The 16,729-nt window shown below is 41.1% G+C and overlaps 1 protein-coding gene across 1 annotated transcript in view; it reads left to right on the top strand.

The window, feature by feature from the left end:
• The window catches only part of Ush2a (usherin), a 669,744-nt gene that overhangs the window by 363,349 nt on the left and 289,666 nt on the right, over window positions 1-16,729 (top strand). The window contains 1 exon segment of the mRNA XM_041635252.1: window positions 12,860-13,016. Coding sequence (XP_041491186.1) covers window positions 12,860-13,016 — 157 coding nt within the window.

A 16,729-nucleotide genomic window follows, 5' to 3' on the forward strand; every position in this document is an offset into this window, starting at 1 on the left:
GCTTGGGTATTGATCTTCCATACACACGGCTATTGTTCCCACGCACAGAGGGTGCTGGAAACCTGAGGTGTTATAATGGACATGCAGGTACACAGGTGAACACAATCTTTTGTTCATGGGTAGAAAGAAGTTTTGATTTCCTACCCACCTACTAACAGTAACAAGGCTGGCTATAATTCATAACTATTTGCTAGGCACTTGATTTCATTTCATTTCTGTTGCTATGATAAAAATGGTCAGTCTAAGTAACTTAGGGGAACAGGAGTTTGGTTTCTGCTTCCCCACCAGGGCCCATCAATGAGGACGTGGGGTGCTCCAGCAGGATCTTGAAGCAGGAAGTACGGCAGGGAGCTCATCCAGGTTCATGCTTGTCTTGCTTTCTCCTACAGCCCACGACTACCTACCTAGGGAATGGTGCCACTCACAGTGGGCTGAGGCCTTGCACATCATTTCAGAATCAAAACACGCACTCCCAAGACAGGCCCATGGGCCACTCCAGTCAGGGCAATCCCTCAGCCGACGCCCTCTTCTCTGGTGATTCCAGACCATGTCAAGTTGTCAGTTAAAGATAACTATGATAGCACGTTAATTCCCAAAATTAGCCCATGAAATTTATAATATCCCCATATACAGATGTAGAAAATTGGATTAATAAGAATTAAACAATTTAATTACTCAAAGTCAAGACAGCTAATTAAAAAGGAATGGGGTTTGAAAAAATCCGTAAATGGCAAAAAAAAAAAAATCACGATTTTTTATTCTTCACTCTGCTGCTTACAGATTCGTTATTATAAGGCTCCAACCAGACATATGAAAATAAAAGTGAAACTTTTGCTTGTTCACTACTAATTTAATAAGGGCAAAATTCAAATGCTTGCAAGTCTGTTGTGATTTTCTCCGGTGTTCAAGAAATAGCTGTGTGTTTTCTTAAAGTTTCATTCTGAAACAACTATATTCCATAATCAAATATAATTCTATTTTCTTTCTGTTAATGCTCAGTTTTAGCAGGTGCAGTGGATTCTAGAATTCGGTGAGCCACTTAGGGAAACTGCTTGACAGTTTGGAACAAACCTGGGTTAACTTTTATGAAACACCTCCCATCAATTTGTCAGGTAGAATCTCCCAAGCACAGCCTTTTTTAGATTCCGCCGATGCCATTTTTAGGCGAGCATAACAGTAATAAGGCACTCTTCCACAGTGTGGGAGCTTCTCGCTCTCTCTCTTCCTTTTTAATTGAAGGATCAAGTAGTCACACAGGGAGATATCTGCCACACTCAATCAGCATCTGGACCTCGGGGGTAGCGTGCAGTTGATATTCTTATTGCCAAGCCTCTCACTGGCAAAAAAACAAACAAATAGGTTTGGAGCATCAGTATTCACTCTGCGTGTTATTTTTATGACACATGGACACATTGTTGTTTAATTCTTACAGTAAACATAATTCTTCAGTGTAAATAGAGATACCTTGTATTAAATTTACATTATATTGTATTGAATTTCCTTGCTTACATATGACAACCTATTGAGCACCGTAGGAAATACAATTTGACATGGCATGATGAAGAGGCAGGAAGATATATACCCTGGTGAGCATGCTTTACAGACAATTATGATTCAGCTTGCCTGCTAAATTAAACACCTTAAGAAGTCTATCATTATGGAAACAGATGACAAACTCCAAAGCGCTTTATATTAGCCAGCCAATGAAAAGCAAGGATTCATTTTGCAAGTTCTCATTGAAGAACAGGGTGTGTGGAACTGGATTAAATAACTCAGTTCAGTGTGTGTGTGTGTGTGTGTGTGTGTGTGTGTGTGTGTTCACACATAAATACGCATACTATAATACAGTTTTGTACCATTATCTTGCTGATAATTGCCCGAAAGATTAAGCAAGAAACAGCACGGAGAATCTGATGAAGGCGACAGTGGTGTGGTCCCTATTCTTGTGCCGTTTAGTGTCCACACTTTTCTTTGCTCTCCCCCGTGCCTTCAAGGCTGTGGGGGAAACAGATATTCAGAATTTGTGAAGTAGGTCTGACGTGTTAGAATCAACACACAGCCAAACCACCATTAGCTCTAAGATATTTACCGTGTTACTAAGCTTTATATCAAATGTGATATCCCCGCTGTAAAGTGGGGGCCAACCTCACTGGAATGTCCACTCACTCACCCCCTCTGCCACACCCCCGTCTTCCCTGTGTGACAATGACCAAAGAAGGGAATGAGGGGATGGTGTCGCCCTGGCACCCATCCTGCTGGGCTCTGAGTGACAGGGCTGTATTTCCCTACCAAATGTTAACCTCTGTCCAATAATGTTTCTTATAATGCCAGATCATTCTCCGAGTCTTAGCACCTGCTGATCCTTCTCCTTGTAGAAGGAAGCGATTTGTTGGCCCCTTGGCTCTGGTTAGGGACCTCTGCAGGGAGTCTTGGTCATTACTGGGGAGGAGTGGCTTACAATGATTCCTCTCCCTCCTTTAGCATCTCATCTCTGTAAATGACTCCTTAGCTAAAATCACCATAGCTACTCACTGAAGTTGTTTACTGGTGAAAGATTAACCGATTTTTTAATCCTGTCTCATGGGCCTTTAGTATACTTAGGGAATGGAACAATGGGAGCCATGGGAATACATCTCAGCAGCTTTTATTCATTCATTATAGAAACCGTCAACAATATAAAAGTTTCACATTTTTTAAACTTTGTTTTGGTGCAACCTGTGCTATAAAGGTGACGAAGGAGCCTCATTCAAAGGTTCTGGAGACAGATCATTTCGTTATTCTGCATAGCTTGCGTTTTGATTAACTTGTTGATGTCCTCGGGAAAACCTTCTGCTTATCATTATGGAATCTCTGTTAGTGATAGCCAAATAACGGCCCATCATGCTTTGCCTCACGATGATGTAGTTCTAGGTATGAGGTGTAGCCAAGAGGTCACTTTCTCAGACAAGCTTTCTTCAGTCTTGCGAGACTCATTAATTCCTGCCTCCTCGCCTGGGACCATTGTGTTTTCTTCCTGTCCCACAGGGTTTCCTTCAACAGACTTCGTACACACTCAGGACACCTCATGTCTCTTCTTGGTTGTATTGTCACATTTGTGAAGGCAGCAGCCAAGAGTGTCCTCTGTCCTCTACATGGAGAGCAATGCCTGCCACACGGCTCCATCTAGTTACTGATAAACATGATTGAGGCACAAAGTAGCGTGAAATCCTACAGATTTCTTAAAATATGATTTACAAGGTTTAATTCAGTATCTGATTTATTTGTTCTTTCTGGGTTCTATTGAAAGGGTGAAGAGCTAGGATGTACATACAATAAACCTTTGATATAATCACCGCCAGTGGGGAGGAAAGCTGGGATTATGAACACAGATTTCTGAGATGTTGACACTCTTCTCCTTTTAACTTAAATTGTGATTTTATATTCTACAAAGTCATTTTTTCTTGGGGAAAAAATCACAAGTCCTCCTGAAATATGGTGGTACCATATTCCTCTTTTAGTTCCAACTGGTTACTCCATATTTAGGAGAAAAAAATAGCTTTAGCATTTGTTATCAATATATTTCTATGTCTCACTTTTCCTCATCTCCAATGTCTTCCTTTTCCAGTGATTTTGGATTTTTTTTTGTGTATGTGTGTCCCTTTGCCTTGCACAAGTCAGTACAAGTTCAAAAAAAATGTCACTAATTTCAGATGGTTTAAGGCTCCAATCTTCCTTCAAATGATTATTTTGTTGCCCTTGAATATACCAATGTGAAGACAATACTGATTGACAAGAGATGTCATTGGTGAGCATCACACTTCCTTCTATGCAGGGAGAACTTACTGCTCCAGCCCGGAGCCTCCTTCCTGAGTAATGGGTTTACATCGCCTGTCTTTGATGGGATATCCAGCTGAATCTGATGCGGCCCAATGGGACACTGTACTATAGGGAGACTTAAGCCATGCTGAAATCCTCTTTTGGAGCCACTGCTCCTTGCACTTAACCAAACCATTTGTTGGTTGTCTGGTTTTCTCCAACACTTACATTTTCCATAAGTCTTGATTAGACCATTATTCAGTAATGCTTGATTTAACTCTCTTCTTTCTTATATAAGAATAGGTTCTAGTTCTTATTCTTTCTGTCCCTTGAAATACCAAGCATGCTATCCCATAGGCAATGGACATTCAGCAAATGGTAGCGTTCTCAGTGGGTCTATTTTGATTACCTTTAGCATCACTGCATAGTCAGCTAGTCTTAACTGACAAGAAATTATTGCAAATTGAGAGATTAACCAGAAGCATAGTGTCAACAGTAGAGTGAGCTTGCCCAGTCTGGGCTGTGACCCTCTCTCATCCTCCTGACAATGTCAGTGGCAGCTCTGATTTCTGGGAGTTGTCAGTATCAAAGGACAGTCCACACACTTCATGGAAGCCTAAACAGTTTTATTTAAGTTTGTTCTTTGGCAATCATACATATGTATAATGCATTCTTTTAGTTCTCACATCCAACCTATCCTACTTCCCTAGGAATCCCTATTTAAATTACCAAGATTCTGGTCTTTGTTTTGTGACTCAGAGAGTTTCACCAATGCTGTGAGTGTGGCTGTGGGTTTGGAAGTTTCCACCAGAGCCTGGTGGGCTCACTGGGCACCTGCAAATTGTTTTAAATTCTTGCTGTTTAAGAATAAGCCTTTGGCTTTTCCCAACACTATCCATGCACACCCGTCACTCTAGATAGAGAAAGGAAACGACACTTTAGCTGAACTTTGAAAAGTCCTATACATTGTATTGGTGTTTCATGCTCAGTTTCAACACCTAACTAAGACCTGTGAAATTCGAGCCATTGTGATAATAGATACTATTTCTTGCTTCCTGTAAGTGTGTTTTTAAATTTTAGTTTACAATGTTTCTTACTTTTTTAATGTCATTTCCATCCAAAAGTCTACTACTAAAACAGCAGATATAAAATTTGTTTACATAACTTGAAACGAGCTAGAATGCTCCAGTCAGTAACCCTTCCCATGCTTCTGTAAGCTACACATAGCTCACTTAGCTAACAAAGGAACAGAGACAAAAGCAGATGAAAAGGTGGGTGAAGAGGAAGAAGACAGAAAGAAATGAACAGGACCAAATTTCCTTCATAATGTGCGGAAACTTTATAATGAAATCCATTACTAGGTATAATTAATAGAGCATAGTAAACGTATCTGAGCATTAAGGACTCCCACACCAAAGAATGCTCTTATTGTGCATGAGTTTACCAGGAAAGCTGCCTTTGGGACTGTCTTTCAGGGCAGCGTGGAGCATTAGCACAGCCTGGACGGGAGGAAATGCCTGAGTTTGCCTCAGTCTCTGTGAGTGGGAAGCACAAGGATGAAGCAGGATCTGAACCACAACAATATCCCACTGCTGTGACTTTGAAACCTTGTGCCCTGTTGGGAAGATTTGGACCACAGAGCACAATACAGAGACACAAACACCTCGAGCCTTTCCTCACCAAGACTGGCTTACATGGCCCCGCCCCCTGTTTTGAGAAGCAGCGTTTTGTCCCTGTTACTTGAGAAGGCATGATGGCTCACTGATGGCATATGGCATGATCAGAGAGTAGTTTGGAGCCTCCCTCCCTGGCTGTAGTAGCTCACGACACATGGGTGTTGTAATAGGAGCGGCGGGGCTATGTTCCTGGCACCCGGCTGCCCGCACGGCTAGCTTTATACCCAAAATAATTACATGGAAACTGTATTCTTGTAAACACTGCCTGGCCCATTAGTTCCAGCCTCTTATTGGCTAGCTCTTACATATCGATCTAACCCATTTCTAATATCCCTGTAACACCACGAGGTGTCTTACCAGGGAAGATCTTAACCTGCATCTGTGTCCGGTAGGAGAATCATGACGACTCCTTGACTCAGCTTCTTTCTCCCAGCATTCTGTTCTGTTTACTCCGCCTACCTAATTTTATGTCCTATTAAAGGGCCAAGGCAGTTTCTTTATTTAACCAATGAAACAACAGATAGAAAGATGACCCTCCTCCATCATTTCCCCTTTTTCTGTTTAAACACAGAGGAAGGCTTTAACTTTAACATAGAAAGATTACATATAACGAAACAGTTATTAAGCAAGAATTACAGTTACAATGTTCATATCTATTTTATCCTTTATCATAACTAAGGAAAACTATAACTATAACTAACCATTCTTCAACTCCATCAAAGACTCCAGAAGGATATAATATTACCTAAGCAAACAAGAAGTCCAAAACTCTAGAAATGACAGAGACATCTCGCTGCCTGGACAATCACCCAAAGTTCCTCTGTACCATTGGGGCACTCATCTTTGGCCTTCAGGCCCATAGTATCCATGAAGCAGGAAATTTTAAAGACAGTTTAGTCATTTTCTGCTGTGTCCTGCAGAATGCCTTGCAGATTCTTTCATGAAGCAGGAACCCCAAAAGACCATCTCACCTTTAGGCAAGTTTAGCAGTCCTCTCTCTGCGGGTTCTTTGTGTCCAGTTTATGCATCAGTCCAGGCAAGAGCAGTTTCTTGACCAGATGCCTATCAAGCTCCATAAGGATCCTCTTCAATGCCCATCTTCCTCTTGAAGTAGCTGGTGCTGCCAGGAGCAGACGTGTCTCCTTGTCATGAAAAGTCCTAAGTTATTAAAACATTTAAAATGCCATATTCTGCAGTCTTTGAAAGATATGAAGAATGTCTATCTAACTGAAATGTATCTCTATATATCTAGAAAATCTAACTAACATGACTACAAGCTTTACTATTATCGATAATTATCCATTAGCAACCTATATTTCCTATTATACATTACATTTTAAATGAACTACACAATCACAATTCCTTAATCAATATCAGAAATACATATACATATAACAAAATTGACCTTAACATCCATACCAATGTAAATTATTCATAGCTATATCATATCCTCCTTTAAATGTAAAAGAACATTTATAAACAATATTTTGGGAACATGGGCACAGTTTTTTCTCTCCAAACTGCTTCCTGCTTGATGGGGGCACTGTTATTCAGGTCTTTTATGGGAAAACCTGTCTGCTAGGTTCATCTCAGTCGGCAGTTGAGCAAAGTAATTTTTTGAGGGTGTTCATAGCAACCTTTCCGGAGGTTGTGGTCTATCATACCATATTGGAATAGAAGAAATCCGTAGAGTCTCGTCCTCTGTGAAAACAAAAGAAGGACTTTTCCAAAGCATCATAACCTTAGACCCAAATTCTGAAGTCATACCCTCATGATATCTGTTCTGGTTCCACTTGGCAGCCCATATAATGAAATGTCTCTCTGTACTTAGCTCCTTCACAGTCAAAAATTTTAAAGAAAACACAATAATACAAAAAATCCAGACTTTCTGTGAATTTTTCATTGTTACGTGGCTTATTTTTCTTCATTTCTTTTAATCTCTTAACTATCTTTACTCTGTCTCTTTAAAGACTTTACCCTTTTTTTAAGACATTTACTTTATTCTCTATAATCTTATTCTTCTCTCTCTCAAGCCTATGTACATTCATTCAACACTGTGATCCATTGAGGTCTGTTATGTCTGAATCTGTTTTATTGTGAGTCTGTAATATTTTTACTATCCAGGAGCATTTCTTAAAATGTTAAGCACTTCTTAAAAACTTAAGTTGCACCATGTACAGGTAATACGGTACCGCCTGTGTCCTGACCAGTCGAAACCTTTACTGTGCTGTTATTACAGTAATTACGGTAGTTCCTGCTGACCAGCACAGTTCAGCATGGAGCAGTCACTCCTGCCTCAGATCCATTTGGTGCCCCTGAGCTGCGCACAGTTCCAGGCACACAGCAAGTCCACATTGGAGCCGCACTCAGCAGTTTAATTCTGAGACTGAGTGTGCAGTACAGAAACTCTTTTCATCCAAGTTACATCCAAATCTGACACGCAGAGAACTGTGCAATCTGAAAACCCGTCTCTGTATGGGGGCAGGAATCTGCCATGCTCTTCTGGCTGCCTATGCCTGATTCTGTTGTCTGCTCAGGTGCAGGCTGGGAGCTTTGAGCACAGTCTCAGAGCACTCTCCTTCTGATCCCAAGTGGGAACACAAACATCCAGTCCCATAAAAGCCATTGAAATGCTTTAAAGCCAGAGTTCACGCTGGCTGCACAGCCCCAAGAAGCTGGGCTTTAAAATGACACAGCATTTTTTCTGCTGCTGTTGCCGAATCAGGAAATCTCTCTACAGCATGCCACCCACTAACAGCAAAAATCTGTGTTAAACTCTCTCTCCCTTATTTTTAAGCCTTCTCAGGTTTTTAAGTGGATTTAGCCCATCACGTCGGGCGCACCTAAGTGGCCATTGTCCTGAAGTATTGTTAGATAACGTTAGAAAAGACTAGGTGACCATGGAAGTAAGGTGGAGAGGAATTTGAAATAGAGTCAACTGGTAGATGAAAGTAGGGGGGAGGTATCAGGAAGAATTTAAGTGACTTAAAGAAAACCTAACTTACCCATTGTGCAAAGTGCTGCAATTATCTTTTACTCTTTTAGCCATCAGGTATGGGTTGTCTCTAGAACACATGGTAACTCTGTGTGTGTGAGTGTGTGTGTGTGTGTGTGTGTGTGTGTGTGTATTAATGTGTGGGAACACTGTACACTAAAGTTAGACTTCAGCCTCACCCACTCCATGTCACAGCTGGGTACTAACATTTCTGCATATTTGACTTAACTGTCAAAATGCTCAATTCTATCACAGTTTATCCCCCTCATCCCATCTTCGTGGAAGCCCTCTCTCAACATATGTCATAGATACCCAGTTTCTTGGCATGAATGTCTGGGGTTGACTTGATGGAGTCAGGTAGACAGAAAAATAGTAAGTCAGAGTAGCTGTCATTGAAAGAGGATGAAGAATTCAAAAGACAAGCAGGAAAAAAATGGTGAGAAGGGACTGGAAAGTGATGCTGAGGGCAAAAGTTTTGGAGGCCCCTAGTGTTCCCCCAAGAATCACTAAATTTGAGAACAGATTCTATATTGACCACAACCACAACTTAACTTTTCCCAAAATGATTCACTTATATCCTTTGTGAGGAAACCGGTGAGTGCTTAGAATCTACTCCTAAATCTTCTTTAAAAATGACAAAGAATTTGAAGTTTGTGCTAAGGAATTTCAATTACTTATAGCTACAATTTACTTTTTATAAAATACTTACTTCCCAGCGTGCCAGATAAACGAGATGCTGTGCATGGGACCCTTGAGCAGAAGAAATTCCCTGTCCTGTAGTTGTTTAGGAAAGGGCCATGTCAATTTGAGTATTTTCTACTTCTGTTGAAATCAGCCAGAATCTCAGCTCCTTTTTAAGAGTATCTGTTATGCACATGGGTTATTTGGGAGATGGGAGGGTTAAGGTACTAAATGAGTGTTTTCTGTAGTTCCTAGAATACTCTCACTTTTGGTTGTTCTTATCGCTGAGGCTCCATCTTACTCTCTTCCCTTGGTTTTCTGTGTATTTCCTGGTTTATTGTTCACTGTCCATGGTTTCCTCGACAGAGGAGTTCACATGAGCTTTTGTTTGTTAGGTGCTATTACATCCATCAGTGTTCTAGATGGGGTACCACTAGATGCAAGGGAGAATGGATGCTAGCACAGGCAAAGTACCTACTTATTCTGGAGGCTCAAATGGTGCCTGGTAGGAAAATAGGACTGCTTCCTCAAAACATAGAAACTGAGGAAACTCACAAAGTCCAACATAAAAAGTTGTCCTTAAGAAGGAAAAAATAGGCCATAACAAGAACTGCATTAAAATAATAACTTATTCAAAAATACTAGACCCTAAACGAATATACTTATCAATAGGTATTTTTTATGAAAAACAAAATTAGCAAGGTATAAAAGACAGAGGGTGTTATATATAAGGAATTGTTCATTTGTTGGATTACTGATGTGTTTTGATGCTGTGAATTAAATACAGGACATTGTGCAACACACACACACACACACACTCAAATTTAAAAAAAAATAGAGAGGTTGTGCCAAAGGCCAACAAGAATTCTTATAAAATGTATGGGAGGCAAACGGCTGTGAGCAGGTCTAGATGGAGGCGAGCCGTTCCCTCCCAGGACAGATACGTGCTAGAATAAAGAAGTCCTGGTACTGTAGCTCCACAGCTAACAGTACTGCCCACGGATGAAGGCTGGGTCTACTCTACTATACTTCCCCAATCTCTCTGGCTCCTGGAAAACAACCTTCAGTGACTTCCTTGCGGCCCTTGGCTTAGCTGCACTTCTTCTTCCAAGTTTGCTCTTGGAGCTCTTCTTTCGTAATGTTCTCCCCGCTGTCTTTTCAGGAGGCATCTCTTCCTCCAAGGGTTCTGAACTGCCACTCTCTATCAGGTGCTGGCTGTTTTCCTGTGCTGCCTGTGAACCTATTTACTCTGTCCATGGTTGACGTGGAATGCTGCTTAGCTTCGGAAATAAACAGATGAGGAATGTCATGCTTCCTTGAGGGAGCCTATGGTCTGCTGGGGAACACAGGCAATTAAACACGGCTTAGTAACACTATAGTGGGATGAATGATTAAAAGCAGGAATAGAGCTGTATCGCAGGCTACAGGGAGCATCCAGCTAAGGGTGTGTTCTCATGGCCACTTAGCGTGATTCCTGGGGAGTGGACTCAGCGGGGACTTCCAGAAATTAACCTCAGCTTGATAGCAGTTCTGATTTAACATGGTCAGACTTTGTTTCCCATGGTGCAACGTTAAGTAAGCTTGGGCAGTCAATATTTCTAATGAACTCAATTATGCTGACTCTTACCGTCCTTTTCTTAAGAACATGTGGCTTGAGTCCTTTCAGTTGATGGCCACTCCGTTTTCCCTGATTTATACTAATTTTATGAAAAGCTGCATGACTTTCCTTCTAATATAGACTCTCAGTTGATCATGGAAACTGGCCTGTCAGAAGCGCTTCTAATCCATGATGTGGGAGTGATTTCTTTCTAATCTGTTGCTTTCATTGATTGGTTAATTAATAAAGAAACTGCCTTGGCCCATTTGATAGGCCAACTCTTAGGTGGGTGGAGTAAACAAAACAGAATGCTGGGAGAAAGAAGCTGAGTCAGGCAGTCACCATGACTCTCCCACTCCAGACAGACGCAGGTTAAGATCTCCCCTGGTAAGCCACCTCATGGGCTACACAGATTATTAGAAATGGGTTAGATCAATATGTAAGAGCTAGCCAATAAGAGGCTAGAGCTAATGGGCCAAACAGTGTTTAAAAGAATACAGTTTCCGTGTAATTATTTCGGGAAGAGCTAGCCGGGTGGCAGGAACGCAGCCCACCACTGCTCCACTCCAATTACAACAAATCCAGTCTGAGCAGAATGTGAGAACAGGGTTTAGCTAGTGGATGAGGTAACGTTGGAGAGAAGATACAGTCAAATCACTTAAAGACAAATGCTAAGTCCAGCACTTACCTGCTGCTGTGTGAGCTTGGGCAACTCGCATCAACTCCATTCCTGTTTCTTAAAGACAAATGCTAAGTCCAGCACTTACCTGCTGCTGTGTGAGCTTGGGCAACTCGCATCAACTCCATTCCTGTTTCTTCTCAGGTAAAAGAGGGCTAATGATAGAACTCCCTCCATCAGACACTGAGAGAAGCAATTAATAAATAAGACCTCCTGAACTGAGACGCTTCTGTAACGCAAAGGACATGGTCAACAAGATAAACAACAGCCTACAGAATGGGAAAAGATCTTCCCTAACCCCACATCAGACAGAGGGCTGATCTCCAAAATATACAAAGAACTTAAGGAATTGGTCATCAAACGAACAACTAATATGATTTAAAAAATGGGGTACAGACCTAAACAGAGAACTCTCAACAGATGAATCTCAAATGAGTAAAAGACACTTAAAAAAATTCTCAACATCCTTAGCCATCAGAGAAATGCAAATCAAAACAACTCTGAGATTCCATCTTATACCTGTAAGTGGCTTTTAGACATAAAGCAAAAATAAAAGCTTACAATTCACAATCCCAGAGAACCTAGACAACAATGAGGACCCTAAGAGAGACATACATGGATCTAATCTACATGGGAAGTAGAAAAAAAAAACTACTGAGTAAATTGGGAGAATGTTGAAAGGGGGAAGAGGCAGGGAGGGGAACAGAGAAAAATGTATAGCTCAGTAAAATCATAAAAAAATAAAAAATAACTCCCTCCTTCAGGCAGGCAGTGAGGAAAGGGTTAAGCACAGTGACAGATCCTGAGTAACATGTAATACCGTAGCAAGTAAGGTTCCCTTATAGCCAAGGAATCTACTAAGGATGCTTTTAGAATCCATATAAATACGTGTATGAATGTGTACACTTTGCCTTTTTGGCCTGGAACATAAACGATAGCACTCGGTATGGCCTCAAGCAAAGACTTTCTCTTCTAGAGTCTTAGATTCTATCAGTCTCTCTGTTACAAATAGCTTAACATAGTGTTGCTTAAAGTAAAGTATGCCTTATTCTTTGAGAAGAGGCAGCATTGAGAGCAGGGTGGGTGTGCAGGGCAGAGGGGGTGTGCAGGGCAGGGTGGATGTGCAGAGCAGGGTGGGTGTTCAGGGCAGAGGGGGTGTGCAGGGCAGAGGGGGTGTGCAGGGCAGGGTGGGTGTGCAGAGCAGGGTGGGTGTTCAGGGCAGAGGGGGTGTGCAGGGCAGAGGGGGTGTGCAGGGCAGAGGGGGTGTGCAGGGCAGAGAGGGTGTGCAGGGCAGGGTGGGTGTGCAGGGCAGGGTGGGTTTCAGAACAGGGTGGGTGATGGGCGACTTCAGGAAAGCACGGGGGGAGGGGTGCTTGCTTTACTAGCTCCTCACTGTTGTCTTGGGGCCGTTCTAACAGCTGATTGTCATCTTCCCGGGTGTGATTACAGCTCACAGCCTATATCTGGACGATGCACTCCTTCACAAATCTTCAGAACTCAGCGGTCTTGCCTATGGATTTGATCCTGGGAGCTCACACACCTTCCAGTTCCAAGCATGCATGGCCAAGGGTTGTGCTCTGGGCCCATTGGTGAGTTATGAATTTATATTCTGGGATGTGGCAGATAGCCTACCAAGTACAAGAGCAAATTATTCCTTTTATTAAAGTTCATTTAAAAGTTGTGTTTGGTTCAATGTACATATCAGGACTGTGTCCTCCGGGGAAAGAATACATATATTCATAAATATATGTATATATATATATATAAATAAGCAACAAGTTGACTGCTTTAATAGACATATATATAATTCTACTTTGATTATAAATGAAAGATACATGTTTTCTTTTTAATTATGCCCCAATAATTACATTTATGATTAAAAAATAAATATTGAAAACTGTAATTCCCAGAAGATGCTTATATTGCTGTCCAACAAGCAGATAAATCAAAGGATTGTACTTACTTCATCTCTTAAATAAACTATTTTTATTTTATAAATCTGATACAGCTTTATAAGATTGGTATTTAAAATTGTATTAATACCTGGGCTTGATCCTTACATTTCAGAAGTTTGTAATGTGTATCTCTGTCTCATTGATAGCTAAAAGCATGAAAAAATTATCCTTAGCTTTCCAACGTCATTCTGCATGTCCAGTTGACCGTATATGCCCGCCATAGACCAGCATAGAGTTATTTAGTATAAAATAATACATTACACTTTTACATATTTTTCTTGATTAAATAGAGTTAGCTTCTTTTTCAGAGAAATACTCAGTTTATTAAAATTACTCATAGGTATTTTTGGCAATGTTTGCTAATTCCCTATCATTTTAATGCGCTCTGTCTTCATTGAAGAGTATATTATATAAATACTACCACAAAAAAAAAAACCCAGCTCTTCAATTTAATTTGTAATCCCTTACTTTTGATGACATCCCCCCAACCCATCTGAGATTGGTTGCTTTCCAAGAAGCTAAAACAGAATAGTGCCGATATGGAACTTGCATCATTATTGCTATCAAGTCTTTATTGTGCAGACCCCTCTGATGGATACTAACCTATAAAAGCAGGAATGGCAAAAGGCCAACACTTCTCCATTCAGAGAGAGAGAAAGGGGGACACAGAGAGAGAGAAACAGAGAGAGAGGGAGAGGGAAAATATATATCAAAACAGAGAAATATTCTTATGAGCTTAAAGCCTTGTGCTTTTTCCCAGTGTAAACTGTGACTCGTGGTTCTAGCTGCCCCACCTCATCTTCAAGATAGTCTAGAAACCTTAAGCAAGGGGACACAGTTATTGATCTCTGCTCAGTACAGATGGCAGGCAGTGTTAACCTTAGAAATCAACCACAGCCCCTGATACAAAGGGGAAGGAGAATTGGGTTGTAAACTCAGCCCTGCCAGGTCCCCATCCATTCCAGTCTCGGTGCTCGTGTGGCTCACAAAACCACCTCCTCCACGTGGCACTTATCTCTCTCTCTCTTCCCTCCCTGTACTTGGCCCATCCTTAATAATGACTTCTACATTTTAGAGACAGAAATAAACTGAATTGTTCTTACATCTTTTGCCAATTTCATAGCGTTGTTAGCCATGCATGCAGAAAAATGCCACTCCGCACGCCCTTAGACAAATACGCTTCGAGTCTTAGGTGTGGCATCACTCACACTTCACACGGGCAAATGACCCTTAAGATGAAAATAAAATGGCACAAATTTGGTAAAATAGGGGTTTTAAAAATGAATCATTCGTGCATCAACTCCACATTCTTACTGTTTTGATAGAGTAAGGGTTTGATAGCTCAATGGGTGTTGTCCTCCCAGCCTGACCGAGGGGAGCTATTTGGGGTGATTAAGGCAGAATTGCCCTATTCCATCTAATTCCCCTGTGGTTTGTTCCGTTATTGTCCGTTTAAAGAACACATTTGACTTCTGAAGTATTTCTAATATAAAAAAAAAATGCTTTCAAGGCTGAAGGGATAGCTCAGAGCTTAAGAGCAATGGCTGCTCTTGCGGGGAACCTGAGTTTGGCTCCCAACACCCACATCAGGTTGCTCACAGCTTCCAGGCCAGCAAAACTGACAATGTCTTTTGGCCTCTGTGGGCTCCTGTACTCATGTGCACATGCCCACACACTGCAACACACACCAGCACGTGATTAAAACTAAGAAAATAAATCGGTAAAGGAAAATTAACACAGGTGTGGTTTTCTGAAGATCCTGGGCAGCGCAAGGGAAGCTACCCTATGCCTGTTATATCCAGCTCCTTCTTGGAAGCATTGTTGCTAGACGAAGCTTTGGATTTCCTAAAGGTGCCTATCTTTAAAAGGTTGGAGTGAAAAGTTAAATGGAATTTTACTTACCTAAGGGTTTCTGGAGTCTGTTAAGAGTTTTGTTAAGAATGGAAATTTTGTTGAAATGGTCCTGTGCTTTCACACAATTTTGTTGTCAAATTTATTTCCTATTTCAAAAGAAAAATTTTAGGTCAAAGCACAATCAACTTCTACCTCTTGGAATCTTTTCCATAATATTCATTTTAAGGCAACATTTTTTAATTAAAAAACCCTTCTAATTGGAGAAAAATTATATAGTTGTCAATTTTAGTGTAGAGTAAAAGCCAGAATGTTTATTCAAGCACTGAAGGAACCCTAAGAAGCTATTTATCTTGAGTTAACCAGGTGTTTGAAGTGACTAATAGAGTTATGTGGAATTAGCATTGGTTATTCACTTTTTTAAGCATCATTTTGTTGGAAACTGTTTCAAACCCCTTTCTGTACAATGGCTGGAACTGTACACAGAGACATAGCTAAAGTAGCTACATTATTATGAAACATGAAACCGAGGAATGATTTCTTTCCAGTCTTGCTTTTTTGGCTTGTTGTACAGAGCTGTTCGTGACTGAAGCACGGGACAAGCAGAGAACACAGCTCCAAAGAAACCAGAGCCTCTCTCTGAGAAAGATAAAACATCTGCAGCCTCACACTTATTAAAAATTAACACTCAATCCTTTTCACATTTGTTTTCATAATTGGAAAAATGTATTCACCTTAACAAATAAAGCCTTCATAATTGAGACTATTTGCCGGTGGCAGGAACTCGGGCTTGAACATCGTCTTGTGTGGCAAGGATGAGCCTGTTTGTACTGCACCACGAAGGTCAGGGCTGTGGGCATGGTGGGCAAAGGGCTTTCTTTAAAAACGTGAGGCCTATTGTCAGATTCCCTAAAACCCACGTTGAAAAGTCCAGACGTGGTGCTGTGCAGTGACCGCCCCAACTCTCAGAAGGCAAAGACCATAGGGACCTCCAACAAGCAAGTCTAGCCTATGGATGAGTTCTGGACCAATGAGAGATGTTGACTTAAAAGCCAAAACGGATGGCTCTTATGGAAAAGCACCTTTAGTTGACCTCTGGCCCCCCACATGTACACTGCACATGCATGCACCTGCACATATACACACCGACATGCACACACAAAGAATATGGTGAAAATTACCTATATATTCAATAGACATTGAAAAGTCAAATATGGTCCACTGATACTTGGTATATCAAGTTCTAGCCAGAGATTAAAGCATAATAAAAAATATTATGAGCCCCTTTCTACTTTCTGGCCAACAACTGCATCTTCTTTGGACACTTGGTCATTGTAGTCCCTTGTTATCAAGCCATTTCTGACCCTTGTCTCGTAAGACTCGTTTTTATTTCAATGTCCTTCTTTTTCAATTTCTGCACAGGCAGGTTAGCATCGCGTGAGCTACTGATGTGATTATTTCTCGGTGAGATACACTATGGTACATTTATTTTTTCATGTC

Source organism: Microtus oregoni, unplaced genomic scaffold (genome assembly GCF_018167655.1).
Source record: "Microtus oregoni isolate MIOR12 unplaced genomic scaffold, Mior012 000047F_ref0000412, whole genome shotgun sequence".
NCBI lineage: Eukaryota > Metazoa > Chordata > Mammalia > Rodentia > Cricetidae > Microtus > Microtus oregoni.